This window comes from Perca flavescens, chromosome 7, assembly GCF_004354835.1.
Source record: "Perca flavescens isolate YP-PL-M2 chromosome 7, PFLA_1.0, whole genome shotgun sequence".
In the NCBI taxonomy this organism is placed as follows: Eukaryota; Metazoa; Chordata; class Actinopteri; order Perciformes; family Percidae; genus Perca; species Perca flavescens.
Genome location: NC_041337.1, coordinates 22,496,780 through 22,513,324, shown reverse-complemented (window position 1 = coordinate 22,513,324; position 16,545 = coordinate 22,496,780). Strand labels below are relative to the sequence as shown.

The following is a 16,545-nucleotide window of genomic DNA, read 5'->3' as shown; positions in this document are numbered from 1 at the left end:
CTCTAGACTGATTATCTGATTTCTGACATTCATGTTCATATTTTATCATTAAAAGCAATTTAAAAAAAACAGATTAAGAAAAGCCCTCACCTCCATGGGGTCCAGAGGCTCTCCGTTCTTCAGCCAGAGGTATGAAGGTTTGGGCTTGGCGCTGGCTTTGCACTCCCACACCAGAGTATCATCAATGGTCATCTGAACATCTTGAGGCTTCTCAGTCAAGTGAGGTGCAGCTGTGAGGTCACATTCCACATACTGTAAATTAACACTTTAACACCACAAAAATGCTTGAGCATTTCCAGTAGGCAGCCGTTTTAGAATAAATCAATGAACCAACCAAGTGGGCAATGAGTTCATTAAAGAGGCATCCAAGGGCACAAATCCTAAATCCACTTCCAATTACCCCAAAGCTCACCTCTACTTGAAAATATTTTTTAACTTAACATGTGTAAGAATTAATAGATTGGTTGACACCCTTCACTGTAAGGTTAAAAAAATAATCTATTGGATTTACTACAACCAACATGAATTAGTTACACTGATGCAGATATTTTACAAGAATCTGTTTTGCTTACTGTATTATTTGTATTGCGATGCTTTCAGTTAAATGGAGGGGTTGTCATTCATTTTTAGCAATGCAGTTAATAACACAGGTTATATTCCCTTTTTGTCTTTTGAAAAACCAGAAATCCATAGAGAAAATGCCTTTATATTTATGATGGTGGTCCTGGTGTCACATAAATGACTAGCACCTTATCTCTAACAACGAAGATTTATGGCCCTTGTGAATCACCCACATAAATGCAGGACACCCTGCCAGGGTCAAGGGGAACAAGGTAGTTTAGTCATTCTGTCTGTCTGCTTGCCTTGCAGTGTTACTTTGATAATGAAATAATAATAAAAATGCAATTAATTCTTCTTGTTTGAAATAGCCTTTCATCTTATCTCTCTCCAGGGATATGAGAGTACAGTTACAGCTGGAACAGTATTCACAGTACAGTGTCAAGGACTTTTTAGCACGGCAAATGCTCATCCACACAAAGCGACAATATATGGTCCCTCCTATCACTAGGTCATAATTTGGCTTTGCGTGTAATGTGTGAATCTGTTTAAATCCCTCATGATGTGCTCTGTGGAGCCCAGAAGGGGATCAACGTTTTGTTATGAGGGGCCGTTGACTGCTGTATCCTGTCTAGAACACTTGGTGTTTAGAAGTCAACTTAAAAGGCAAAATCATAAAACCATTAGATGACAGAAGAAATGTCTGGAAACAGTGTGTTTCCAAACGAATGAAGGTGTTTCTTGCTGATTATTTCTTTTTGTATTTCCTACATATCTTCGGTAACAGTGATGCATGCATTTTACTTGCTAAGAACTAATTCCAACTCATTAAAGTAATATTTAAAAAGCCAACAGAGAAGAAGTGTTTGGCAGCCCCATATGAAAAGCGAGATATTCTTTTGTTATCACAAAAACAAGCTCTCTTCATGTTCCTTTATGAAATGAAATTGCAGAAACGAGCAAGCAGTACTGAATTGATAATACATCACTATGCAGAAACAAATACTACATGACACCCGGTTAACAATATTACAAATGAGACCGTCAGAGATAACATAATGGAACGGAAGACATGATGCAACAGCTTCTATGCAAAGTCAATCTGATCATGTCTCAGCCCATTCAAATGCAGTCATCTGCTAAACCATGATCTAATTTCATAAATCCCCTGGAACTACAGAAGGACAATTAAGTGGGAAATCGAAAGAGAGGCCACCCCTTATTGTTCCTCTGCCTGCATTGGTTGGGTGTCGCAAACACCACATCCCCATATTGATTCTTCTATTCGTCTATAGAGTTGATGGATGTCCCACAAGCTCCTGCTATGGGAGTTTAAAATGAGATTACAGATTTTTATCACCTGGCGGCCGGCCAGTCTGCGAGGCTTTGAGATGAGACAGGACTTAAATCTTACAAAGAGAAACATTACTTCCACACAACTACAAAGAAAATGTATAGAGCCCATGCAACATAGTACCAAGACAGTGATAGCCACAGGTTGTGTTCAAAACGTATGACCTTGTTTACAAAATTACCTTAATGTGATCCTGCCATTTTCCATTATTTTAGGGCCTTTAAGTCGTCAAGGCCCAGTGCTGTGTGATGCTATGCTGCTCTATGAACAGGCACGTCTCTTTAAAGTTAACTATGTTTAATCCTCAGCCTACCTACAGGTACTGTGAACATTTCATCTTACCCACAGGTGCCACAAAAAACTCTATTATCATATCAAAGGCACCCTCCTTCACAGGAAAGAAAAATCTGGATTTGATGATTTCAGGCAAGCACATCCCTACAGGGCCTGGTGGGCAGACATCATCAATGCATAGACTGCAAAATAATGGAGAGAGAAACCATAAAAATCCTTCATCAAGGGCCATTAAAAGCTTTCTCAGAATATGGGCCATAAGTCCAGTGTTGGTGAGGGAAAAATCACCTCTCCCTGAAAGGCAGTATAAATCTGTGTGCGCTACGGCCCTGTGTTAGCCGCTGGCACAATAAAGAGCTAGTCAGAAATGAACTACTGGTAATAGGTTAATTTATTACCACATTCCACTATATGATGCAGTTATATATAAGTTCTAATAAAAACTACAGATTGCATGACAACAAATTAAACTTTTTGTTAGACTCGCACCAAAGCTACACTTTTATTCTGCAGGATTTTCAATCAGGCTCAGTTGTAGTGAGGCTATGAATCAATAGGTAGAAGAATACAAAAGTGCATGATATGTTGGGAAGAAGACAGACAGGTATTTGTTTCTCAAGACAAGAGGTGTGAAGTAAGATCAGTTGTAGATCAAAGTCAGCGAAACCCTCCTACTCACCATAGAAAGACAGTTTTCCTTTTGCAGAGTTTCTTCCTCTGGTGTTTTCAGCCACACATTCATATACTCCTGCATCCTCCTGCTGGAAGTAAGGGATTTCTAAAACTCCGCTGGCTTTATTTATGTCCACCTTCCTGCCAAAAGAGGCTCCGTCCGCTCTTCTCCAGCTGATGGTTGGCACTGGGCTAAAGGCACGAAAATATAACACAAAGCAAGGCCATAAAATGAAAAATACTCCTGAAGATCGTCTTATCTAGAGATTTAGCTCAGGCCAATAAACATAAGATACCAGTGAATACTGAAAAACACTATTAAAGCATGTCAATGTTTAATTAATCTGAACTTTAGCTGGTGAGGGTTACTTCTTTGGGTGTACAGCACAAGAGGGAGTCATTAAAATGCGCTCAAAATCACTTCACAGGGTCCTCACACATTACCATGCAGCTTAGATTGATACAGTAAACAAGTAATGGTGTAATTATACTGTATGACGGTGGTATAATAACACACAGTGGAACGTACTTTCCAAGTGCAAAACATTCCAGTTTGACAGTTGAGCTCTTAGCAACAGGGACAACTTCAGGGAACTGCACTTCGATCTTTGGCTCGTATTCGCCCATCACACCTGGAGTTACAAAGAGAGAAATATAGAAATGACGCCACACATTGTCTGAAGGGAATTCTTTCAGCTCAGGGCTTAAAAAGGTCACAAAGAAACAAAATCAAAACAAAGTTTAGGTGACACCACTGTGTAAGCGAAAATAAATGATCACTCTTTTTCTTTGAACACTATACTATGTCTTTAGATTTAGATTTTTTTCTGACCACTATTGGGTTTGTGACTTCTATCAAATTTCCTAACCAGACAACATTACTTTGAAAAACAAAAACAATTCATCACTCTTCCCTTACTTTGAGCTCTATGGATAGTACATAGGGTAAAACTGTCATACCATCAACCCGCAGCACTAGAGGAGTTGGTGGTCCTTGAACACTGCTTTTGGTGACCGTGTTGGTAACTACACAAGTGTAGTTGCCCACATCAGAGGGTTCCACTTTGGCGATGTAGAGGTTACCTGTCTTCTGGGACACAAATCGTCGCGTGTCCTGTATGACAAACGATGGGTACTCGTTGAAGATCCATGTGAAGGTAAGTTCTGTGAACAAAGTCAGGCACACAGGGCACAAGTCAAAAACACATACACTATGTATACATCATCTATACCCATGTAAAGATAGTGTGTACTGCATCAGCAGTCTCATCACTTTGGTGTGAGTGGATGCCTTCAGGGATAAAGCAATTAGTGGAATTGACTGAGTACCAGCCTTCCATGATTAAAAACACAATTTATAATTGAAGAGCAATTTCTCTTACTCACTGTTGGATAAATGCCCTCAATATGACAAAAGAGAATAGTGTTGAGAATATGAATGATTGACTTTTCGGGGGAAGTAGGTATTAACATTAACAGCAGGAATGTTGAGATCTTTTCTGCGGTGGCACGCTTGACTTACAGATTTGGAGTCGGGTGGTGAAAACAGTAATTGTGAAATATAAAGTCTACTTGTGCTACATTGGGGGGGTTTAAAGAACACAACAAGACGTCACACAAATGGGCCATTTCAGTGACACTGCCACCGCCGCACAACCCTGCGGCAAATCGCTGTTTGCATGCAGTTGTCCCTTTCAAAACCAATGCTGCTTGAGCAAGGCACTTAAGTCCCATCTGCTCTAGTATTGCTGCTCAGTGACATCCAAGATAATGCCATGTTCACACTGACCACACTGTGGTGTGGGACCCAGTGGGGGTCCTGTAGTAGAGGACTATGACAAAAGAAAAAAGCAAGGTTGTCCAAAACAGTAGAACCTGGCTCGACTTCTGATGTAACTCAATGCAACATTATCTAGCAAATTTAATGTGATGAAGAATCACGTACATGATTGCATAAACTATTATCGCAAGGGAGGAAAATTGGTTGTTGTGGTAATACCTTTCAAAAGTTGTAAAAGCTTAACCATTTTCCAGTGTTTTGGAACCTGGTGAACCTTCCAACACTTGGATGTATTACTCAAATCAGCCTTCCTATTGGGTCCTATTTCAGTGTCTCTCCGGTACTTAAAGACGACTTATGGGGCTGTGGTTGTTCTGGCAAAATGTCTGTGTAAATGTGAGAGCATTACATTTGTAATAAGCAAACTCACCCAGTGTCTTTTTCTTTTATTTCATCTACCTTCATTTTCGTCATAGCTCTTCTTGGGATTCATTACCTAACAAGAATTTATTTAAAAACACAGATACAGTAGTTGTACAAAAAACAACGAGTATATCCCTTTGTAGCTGTCATGTAGCAGCAGAGGACCTTAAATCAACCCTTAAGCTGCAGATCCTGCATAAGAAACAGTAATTCCCAATAAAACCAATGTATTATAGATCATGTTTTTCAGTATAGTACAGTACCAGCTATTCTATCATCATCCATGATAACAAACTTCTGGGAAAGACTCCCAGAACCATCAACCAAATGGAGTGCTGTCAGAGAGGCTTTGCACTAACAATCAGCAGCATTATAAAAAGGAATGATAGTGTTTTGACATATTGACACAAGGATAGATTGCTCTGGACCATATTGCATCCCTGTCCCAAAAGCAATCTTGGCCGTTGGTAAAAACTTGTCTAAGCGATGACTCTGCACTACAGTACAGTACAGGGAATAATTGAGATGCGAGTTGGACACTCATCTACTGACTCAGTGTTCTTAACTTCTGCTCTTTAGAGGGCAGGAGGATGTGTGGGCTTTGACATATTACTGTAACCTTGCAAATCACGACGTGATAAGGAATCTTGAGAACTTTTGATGCACATGTAAAAATAATTCTCCTTTTCAACAAATACAAGTACAGAGTGGTTGTTTTTCTGAGGGTTGGACTGGTAGAGGATAACCTGACCTTGTGATCATCCCAAGAACACAACGTGAGATTGAAACTTGGGACCACACAGTGTAATCACATCTGTCTCTCTGTTTAGTGCCAATGATGTTTCCTGTTTTCCAATGTGCCACATTTTGAAAGTTATAACGTGTATAACTCTACGGTACATGAATTCTAAACCTGCTGTTAGGTTCGTACGTCTGCTGACAACCTTACTGACAGATATGCATTGGCTTTAAAGAAATTAGAGTTAGATGAGGAGATTGATACCATTCTTCTATCTGTACAGTAAACATGAAGCTACAGCAAGTAGATGGTTAGCTTAGCATAAAGACTAGAAACGGGGAAACAGCTAGCCTGGCTCTATCCAAAGGTAAAAAAAAATATTATTTATCACTTCAGCTGTTTAACTGCACCCATAGCATCTGCTATTCAGAAATAACAACCCGTATAATCGAGAATCGAGTATTTAACAGCCATGTAATAAGCTAAGCTACGCTAACTGTCTCCTGTCTTTAACAAACAAGTCATGGGAGCATTATCAATCTTATTATCTAACGTGTATTTCCCAAAAAGTTAAACTATTCCAAAGACTAATTTGACACACATGATAAGAGTAGTTGCATTTCGATTTCAATGTTTATCTCTTGTGGTTTCTACTGCCATGAACTCCATCTGAGCCCCTGTCATTTGAATCAACCATAACTTCTTGGCTTGATCCATCCGATCCATGAGTAGGAACAGCTGTAAAATCCTCTCTCCCCTAAATAATACATCCCAGCTCTTATCCTGACAAGGTCATGTATATTTAATGTCTGTTTTTGAAACAATATCTTCCAAAGGTGCAGGAGATGATAAACTGGAACAACAGCAAATAAGAGGTTACTAATTGGTTAGTTAAAGATTCATGGTGAGAAACAGGAAGCAGGAAATAGGAAGTGGAAAGTACCAATGGTTGTATTTGATGATTCAACTCTGCAGACGGGCGGTAATGGAATAATGCAATCATGACTGACAGTGAGTGGCAGATTTTCATTGTGCTTCCATTTAGCCCTTGTATAATGAACAGGCAGCATCAATTCCACCTTAATGATCTGGGAGGAGGGCAGAGAAATGCAACATGACAGTCCAAGGACATACTGAATCCAGAGTGGGTTTTTGCACAAGTGTGTGTTGTATCAAAGAAAAGTATATGCACAACTTGAGTCAAAGTGTGTACTGGCAAGTCTGTTCCCTAGACAGTAACAGCCATTAACCAGGCCTACCTATCTGTATTCATAACACACAACAAGTTCACTCTATCAAAATGGCTTAGGTCACGCACATGGGAAAAATCCCTGCAAGCTATGTGTGTTGTTACTGGCCAGCGAGCAGCCTCTGTTTTGAGGAAAATGCACTGCAAAGAGAGAACAAGTGATTTCAGCCTTGAGTAAATCTAAAAGGCCCTATTCCATTAGTGAAAGGAGGTCAGATGCATTAGGTGATGGACTAACCACAGTCATTCAGACCCTCTCAAAGCAGAAGATGACACAGACTGACATCTAATGCAAATACAGTACAGCGCACCCTGGAGCGCTCACTTGGACACTTGACAATATTTTGGTAATTTCAAACTGCCTTACAGTTTTAGAGCATCCTGGCTTCACCAAACTACTTCCTCTAGCTGTCTTGAGGGTTTTGAGGCATCATTAAAATGAAATAATGGCCTCCTGAATCATGCATGGGATATTGAGATCCCTTAAAGGGGAGATGAGGCAGATCATTGTCTAAGGCTGTAATGCACTGATAATGAATTATGTCCCGTCACCCTTTACTGTATGAGAGCTTGTTTCTCACTTTTCCAACACTGTGAGAGTAATTTCAAATTCACGTATCAGGTATTTACCACACCTTTCTAATGTATCCATATTATTTCCATGAATGTATATTATTGTATTATTATATATGTATGTATTATTATATATAAGAGAAAAACAGAGACAAATTTGGTTGCCTATTGATACGTTGCACAACAGAACACCATTCAAATTAACAATATTGATAGTCAATCAAGTATTTGTTTTTTAGCAGAAAAGCAAAATTCACTGGTTTCAGCTCCTCAAATCTGAAAATTTTCTCATTTTGAAAATAAACTTCTCTTTCGCTCAGTTTTGGACTGTTGCTCAGATAAAACAATACATTTGAAATGTCATCACTGGGTCTGGTAATTTGTCATGGGCATTTTTCACAAGTTGCTTACATTTTACAGAAAAAAAGTTATTTATCAATTAATCATAAAAAATAATTTCTAATTTTCATTATTGATACATTGATTAATCAATGATGAAAATAATCATTTGCTGCAGTCCTGTTACTCTTATTAGGAATTTAGTAGATGAAAGGTGCAGTATGGCTATTTATATGTGCAGTCTAAGAAGGGGCTGAATGAGGACAAGAGAATACGACAGTAAAGTGAGTGGGTGTATGTGTTTGTATAAATGTGTGAGCATGTAACTAAAACTAGACGGGGTACATCATTACCATAGCAGATATGGCCAAGCTAGCATTTCAGCAAAGATGTTAGAAAATTGAAAATGATTCATCCTAAAGCCCATCTCAGCATCCTCAATGTCTCCATCAATAGGCATAATCTACGATGACAGCTGCCGAAAATATTGTTAGAAAATGGATCATTTCAAGCACTGTGCAAGGTCTCCTGAGAACAGCTATGATCCATCGGAACAAGAAGGAATAAAGGGGCAGCAGGTATAAACAAAAGCTGTCTGTCCGTGTGGAGAAAAGCATGCTCTAGCTGTGTCGATTTGATATAAGGAAAATAGCAGTGAAGCAGATTCATTCAAACTGACCCAGTCAAAATTAATTTGACCAAGATTAGCAATTAGTACCTTTCACCCAAATAACATTATTGTTGACAGTCTGAAGCGTCTTATATACTAGACGCAGCCCAGCTGGCGCGTGCAAATGTGACGTCATGGGATCGCCATGACTATTTATACCCGGTGGCGCTAATGAGCAAATGCTACCGACGTTGCTCTTTCTACGGACCAGAAGAAGAAGAAAAAACAACGGCAGAACTGGCAGCAGCATTGCCGTCAATGCTTCGATTTGATTCGATGACCTACTTAGTCAGATCAAGCCTTTCATTCACCATAATAGAACTCATCTTAACCCAGTAAGTTTACAAGAGAGACTTGCAATCACTCTGAGAGTCCTGGCATCCGGTTGTCAGCGAACTTGTTCAGGCCTCCAGTTTCCGCTTTGTCGCACGCCGCTGAAAAAAACAGCCGTGCGCGACCTCTGCTCAAGCACTATAAATCGGGCGCGCCGGCAGGATATTACGTCATTTTGACGTCACGATGGCGCGCGCCACCTTGGATGCGTCTAGTATATAAGAGCCTTGAGAGCTTTGATAATGCTAATGTGTTTCGTTTTATCGTATCAGGGGTTTTGCATGTTTCATTCATGGTCAGTTCCGAACATTTATTACAACAAAATGCGTCCCTTTCTACAAACTGTACCTCTACTGTTCTTCTTGGCATCACAAAGTCTATGGCATCAATGTTTTTTGATTTCAACAGTATGATAAACAGTTTGGCAAAACATCTGATGTTACATTACATTGTAGCAGTGCAAACTTACTTACTATCCCGGATTTGTTTGTCTTTAGCATTACTCATGGTTTGAGTTAGTTGAAATGAATTGAGTTCTCCTTTGTTAAGGCAAGTTAACTTTAGTTGCACTGTGTACATCACACCTTTTTAGTCATAGTTGCTACATCCTATCACCGTCCTAGACTCTGTGGCCAGGCTTCCTTACAATGTCCATAAATGAATGGACCAACATTCATGCACTTTATTATCACTAGTCTCTTTTACACGGATATTCCGAAATACTGCCATAAAGAAGATCCACAGTTATGCCAGCTTTGCTTTTTAACACTGAACCAAACAACACTGGCATCCGGAAGCAAAATAGATGATAGTGACGTGTAACACAACAGGGTTGGTGTCTCTCTGTCCCCCCATGCCGTATTTGTACCTTTTATATTATATAAGTGTGGATGTAGTTATCATTCCTTTTTAAGAGCAGGAAAAGGCTTCGTATGAGACTGGATGTGACAGATATGGGCCAGGTACAATGTACCACTGTTAGTTACTCCTCCAGGACTCGAGTCCCAAATGATCAGTGTCATGTTGGAGGAAGGTCCAGAGTTTTGGTAACAAATTGCAGACAAGATCAACAAGAATTATTGAAGAGAATTATTAAGTCTATTAACATTTTCCTGAAGACAAAAAACATCAAGACCCAGATATGATATCTCTAATGATTTAGTCAGATTTTTACCCAAACACACTGTGGCATACATCTTGGTAAACATTTATGAGTGCGATGTTGTGAAATATGCAAGATCGCATGTCACAACAAAACAGCTGGAGTTCTTGAGCAAAGTGCAACATCAGAAGCCGGGGGAGTCTCCTGAAAGTTATGAAAATTAGTTTATAAAGAGAGAGGTTACATTTTTAATGCTAATTTAAATAAAATGGTGTCCTGAAATCCCCTTACTGAACGAGAGTATAACAATGGAGGATGACAAAGAATATACAAACCCCTGGTTTAACCATCTGTTAGTAAAAAAGGTCAAACAACAATACATTTCATCACCCATAAAAAAGAAAAAAGAAAAAGCTGTGCCACTGACAGAGCAACACACTAAAAAAATTACATGGAGATGATTCACATGATTAGCGGTGGCGTTTCAAAAGTTTTTGAAATGACGTGACGTTTCTCACGAGTGAAGCTCTCACCTGCTGTTAACATGAATAAAATGAGATTCATAATCAGATGTGTTTCAATACTTTAAAAAGCAAGTGTGGTTTTTACATTATAAGCCTTGTACACTCTGGACAAGGTCATTCAACACTTCCAGTCCTTTCCAGAGCCGAGCAGCAGCACTCTTGAATAATTTTTAAGGTATGAAAATGTGAGTATAAGTAAGTGCCGGAAGTCAAACCCTCCCTTGGCCTTGTTCTTCTGTGTAATACAAAATCTTTCTTTTAGACCCATCATGTAACAATGTGTTGCACTTGTGCCATACTTAAACTTAAATGTAGTTGTCATTGTGTCCTCACATAACCACCATAAGGAAAAAAATCTGGACGTTTGGCAGATCTAATTCACAATTGTCTGTTGGGCAATCTGTACCTGGCACACCCTGGTAAAATGACATTTTACTTAATTACATTAAGTGATTAAATTATCACTTGTAATTCATATTTTCTGGCCTCAGTTTGCCCAAAATAGGACTGTTCTCACACAATATGAATACGAAATTAAGAAATGAATCACTTGCTCTGAATAGAAATAATTACCAGCAGTAGATATTGAAAATTCACACTTTGTTGTAACTCAATGATAAGTGACTTAACCTACTAGAACAGATCAAACAATGCCGCAACAACTGTATACAGTATTTAAAACTGTTTACAATATACATTACGCAGCCATGGATAAAATGGTATAACCTCCACTGACTTCTGCATTCATTAAACACGCAAACAATCAAGATTATTTTCTTGACTCAAAGGTGACTTAAAGGTGACTCATTAAACTACATCAATACATTTCCAAGTGAATAAATGAATCCTTGGTTACTGAACGTCTGCTTTCTTTTCTGACTGGCTTGCAAACAGTACAGTACAGCCTGTTTGTGTAATATGTGCAAATGACCAAAAAGGATTTGGCACATGTAATGTTTTCAAGGAGAAGTCAGTCAATGTTGACTCATTTCTGCACTCACTGCTAAAAGCCGAAAGGTTGTCCAGGGAGCACCATACTCCCCGTCAATGCACTCACATAAGAGAAGCAATCTTCCTCTTCCAAATTTTAAACATTAGCCTGGTGCCTGCACAATTGCCTGCACAACAGAAGGAGAAGGAGGAAACCAAACAGAATTTGCATATGGGTCACTGTCCTGACTAAGTCAATGCTGTTTCCCTACGAATAATGAATAAACTATAGAATTTAAATTGTTGTTGCCAAATTCTTTTAAAAATATTTTTGGACTGTGTCATGACACTGCTACTACAGCCCAAGACTCCTGACAATGCTGTGGTTTTGTTTTTAGCTTGCTGGAGTGTGTGTTGGCATTTGGACACCTTCTACCAGGGGATGTGTCAAAAAAAAAAGCCATTCCACAATGAGGCTGCCAAATGTAAGCATATGGCTCATTGTCCCAGCTTTTCTTGTCAACACAAGGTGAGATTTCTCATTATAACATATACAGAACAAAGCACTACAAATGTAAGCTTAATCTTACAGTAGGTTTGCAAGTTACTGTGTGATAAAAAGAAAAACACATGAATTAGTGGAGTGAAGTTTACCAAATGACACCAACAATAATTTGTGTTTACAGTATGTTACATATAACATACGGCAACCGAAGCTTTAAAGCTAGAGTGAGGAACTTTTACATATAAATGAAAGTATGTTACATTCAAGCGCTTGCTAAATAAGTTCACACAATGCTGATTATGCCTATCACAGCCAGAAAAAGCTTTCCTGTGCTAGTGCACCGGAAGTATGCCTATACAGCTTTTTTTGTAGTCAGAACGAGTAGTTTATTAACTCCACAACAACGTTACATGAGCAGTACACATATGTGATGTGTGTATAATTACTCACATTCATACCATAAGAGAATGCTAAAAAGTATATAACAGTTCATGCTTTGTAAAAGAAAAATTAAAGTGAGAGGGATAATTTGGTCTAAGCCAGTGAATCCTTACGGTAAAAAGACTATCACTGAGCTCTTTAAAACTGATCTTTAGAAATAAAGGTTGAAACTAGAGCTGGGTGATATGGAGAAAATCAAATATCCCGATATTTTTGACCAAATACCTCGATATCGATATTGTGGCGATATTGTAGGGTTGACAATTGGTGCTTTCACAAAATATGCACACAATGAGATTTTTGATAAATAATCATCAGTTATGTTGATATAATAACTATGCGGGTAAAGGCAAATAATGGAACAGCTAGAACAGGAAAAACCAGGAAAAGACAACACTTGTGTCATATCAGGATATTACGATATCCAAAATTTAAGACGATATCTAGCCTCATATAACGATATCAATATAATATCAATATATTTCCCAGCCCTAGCTGAAACATAGATCCAGATTTTTCAACAGTGGAGAATTACATTCAGACTTGCTGGCTGGTAGATCTAAAGTCCCATCCCCAGACCCCTGTGTAGGAGTTAATAACACTGGATGCTAACTCCCAATGATAACGTGATAGATGCAAAGGGCTGATGTAAAGCAAACAAAGCACCTTCAGAGAAAAGCTCTATTACTCAGTTTGGCAGGGCCCCAGCCACAGACAGCCTCTCCAGTCTGCATGCCAAAGTTTTTCCTCAACCCCATTGAAAATCAGGCTGACAGGCCAGAGTGTCCCAAAGTAAAAATGACTCACTCCACTGACCTCAACAACACAAACAAACAGCCAAGAGATCTGAGGGGGAAAGCACAAACGTGACTTCCACTTTGTCCAGATAAACACGGAGTAGATGAGTCTTCACTGTTCACTAAGTTTTTTGTTGAGCATCAGCGCAAATTACTGATTGTGTAAGGTAGCAATTATAAGGATAAAGAACTTCAAAATAGCCCGTCTTACCTCCGGTGTGGGGTGGTGGGCCACACAGTAGGACCACTCCTTGACCTTCACGGACCCTCACTGGACTTCTTCTCTGGGTCTTGAAGTTCTCCAAATCTGTTAACCCCAATACAAAAGCAACAAAGCAAAAATAATCAATTCATTCTTCACAAAAGCCATAGACACACAGAACATGCAGAGTTGTTTACGGATGTAAAAATGCACTACAGGTCACATCTGTGGCTGCTCAATAATTATATATTATAATTATATCTGGTTAGAACACAGCTACAGATCAGAGTTTAACAGTGCCATATGGTGCAGAACTTTTGCATGAAATACGCAATGTTTGCATAAATGCAGACAAAGTGCTGTAAAGACCCAAACACTTCTGACTGCAGCAGCAAGCAATTCCTCAAGTATAAGTCACACATGAGTGAATTTAATTGGAACTGCGTATTGTTATCACTTTCTGTGTTTCATCCACTGCACACAGACCAGTTACAATTAAATGACTGAGACTGAAACATCATTTGTATGGAGACCGATTACTTGTTGACAACCTGCTGAGAGAAAACAAATAGAGACAGCAATCCTTGAACACTTTTCTTTGCCTGCTGTGTCTCTTGGAGATACGGTAGGCAGTGCAGCCAAATATGCGGCTGCCATATAATGGCATAATCAAGACTGAATTCAAAAACAGGGACAAAGAATGCAAAACTGACACCTCCTCTGTACAAGCACAGCAGGATGAGCCTCTGTATAATAAATACAATACGTGATCTTTGGAGACCCTGAGTAATGGAAAACTGCATCCAGTAGAAGAGTGTTACATTCTCACAATTGAAAGCAGCTTTTTTTATTTTGGTTCACAAATGATTTAGCGGAAAGCTTCTGTATGACTTCACAAATTAATGAGTATATCATTACGTTTTTCTCATATTTGGTGCAGACAGATTGTGTGGATGCTTCAGTGGCCAATTCTAAGTCTATGGCTGATTCATTGGTAAAAATCGCATTAAGCCTCTCCGTGCATAAACAGATTGAGCACAGTTAGGGTCCCTTTGGACCAGCAAGCCATGTTGATCCCTCTGGATGAGATAAAGCTCTGAAGTGAATGTGAGAAGTGTATTAATTTATCCTTTTTATGCTGCTTATGCCGGAAATGTTTGTAAAAGCAATCATTTTAAGACCTCTGATGATGTTCATGTATTGTCATGCTTAACTTTACATCTTAATGTAACAGGTTAACCACTGTAAAATATTTTACGTTGTTATTTGATTGAATCTTGCTTTCACAGCCAAATTTCAAACTGAACTCATAATGAAGCAATTGTTAAAATATTGTATTGTATTGTTGGAATATCCAACACTTCGTAAAACCCATTGCTTGCAATCATTTCTCTTTTTATTGCACTATTTGCACATTAATGCTGTACATTTCATATTTATATATTATTACTGTATATTTGTTTTTATTATATATGTTTAAAGTCTTGATAATATATGTTGTTTTTATTGTTGTTTGTATACCTGGAATGGTAACGAAAATAATTTCCCCTGGGATTATTAAAGTATTTCTGATTCTGATTCTGATATTAGCAAACAGCATTGGAAACCCAGAGCTGGTTTATTTAAATATATTGACTTTCCAACAGATTAAAAACAAGACTACAGCCATGCTCGCGGCTCTGTGAGGATGTACTTTGTGTGCTTTGTGACAAATGCGAACATCAGCACATAAACATGCAAAAAATGACAATGCTAACATACTGGTGGTTAGTATGTTTACTATGGTCATAAGAGTAGGTTGCAAATGGCCAGATACATTCTAGTTTTAACTTTTTATTCCATCCTGCCGGCACAATAGATCTGTAGTCCTGGTTGTGTTACTGAGTGTAGCCCAGACTCCTGTGGCTGAGTTATGTTATATAATAATAACCTACTAACGTAAGTCATTTCAGTATGCATACAGTACATACTGATACATACATTCAAACAGTTAAATAAATAACAACAACTCCATTTATTAATACATTTAATTTAAATTCATTTTATTGGTTATTGGCAACTTCAATAAACCATGTTGCATGAGCTTCACTCCATATTACCTGCTGGGCCCCTAAATACCCTAAACAATATTATTTATAAAACAGCTGAATGGAATTCAGCCATCATTAATATTATTAATTTTTCTTACTGTGTCATGTCCACATGTCTGCTGTGTGGCCTATAGTTGAAACATTTCACTCAAAATCACAAATGTCAACCTGCCAGTGGTGCTGTAGAAAAATGCAGGGAATCACCAGTCAGTAGGATTCATCCTCTCGGGACGATGAATGTCTGAATAAAATGTCAAAACAATCCATTAAAGGGTGGAACAACCAACTAGCATTGCCATCCAATGTGCATCTCAAAATGAGGGAGTCTTTTTTTAAGTTGCACATTTTTTAACTGCCTCAACATACTTTTTTTGGCTTAGTGAGCAGGCAAACATGCTATTGGATAACATATTAAACTATAGCTGCTCTGGCAGGGCCACTACCTGCTGAGTCAGACAGTACATCCCAGCAGCTGCAGTAGCAACGCCTCTGAATGGTTTAAGGGTGTGAACCGCTTGGTTTGAGTTAATATACTGCACACTGTTGTCATCTGAATGCTGATAAGAAATTATAGAGTTAAAATCAAATATGTTACCATAATGACAAAGAATATATTGGGTGCCTTTTGCCCACCATGCCCTTTCCATCATAGGCAATGTAAACAACATACAGGGCCAGATTTAACTATTTTCTAAAATAAGGTTCAAACATTAGAAAAAAAAATATATCAGTTGCTCAACTCAGAGTGAAGCTCTAATTTCTTTTAAAAGATAATTTTTTTGGGCATTGTAGGCCTTTGTATAGGACAGCTGAAGACATGAAAGGGGAGAGAGAGGGGGAATGACATGCAGCAAAGGGCCGCAGGTCGGAGTCGAACCTTTGGCCGATGCGTCGAGGAACGAGCCTCTATATATGGGCGCGCGCTCTACCAGGTGAGCTACCCAGGCGCCCGAGTGAAGCTCTCCTGATC

At 38.8% G+C, this 16,545-nt stretch overlaps 1 protein-coding gene across 3 annotated transcripts in view; it reads right to left on the bottom strand.

The window, feature by feature from the left end:
* The window catches only part of cntn3a.1 (contactin 3a, tandem duplicate 1), a 138,704-nt gene that overhangs the window by 29,103 nt on the left and 93,056 nt on the right, over nucleotides 1-16,545 (bottom strand). For all 3 annotated transcript variants that reach the window (XM_028582439.1, XM_028582440.1, XM_028582437.1), the window contains 5 exons: nucleotides 13,495-13,590; nucleotides 3,839-4,042; nucleotides 3,408-3,510; nucleotides 2,886-3,070; nucleotides 91-230 (listed from right to left, as the gene is read on the bottom strand). In XM_028582439.1, coding sequence (XP_028438240.1) covers nucleotides 91-230; nucleotides 2,886-3,070; nucleotides 3,408-3,510; nucleotides 3,839-4,042; nucleotides 13,495-13,590 — 728 coding nt within the window. The remainder of the gene's footprint in view (nucleotides 1-90; nucleotides 231-2,885; nucleotides 3,071-3,407; nucleotides 3,511-3,838; nucleotides 4,043-13,494; nucleotides 13,591-16,545) is intronic.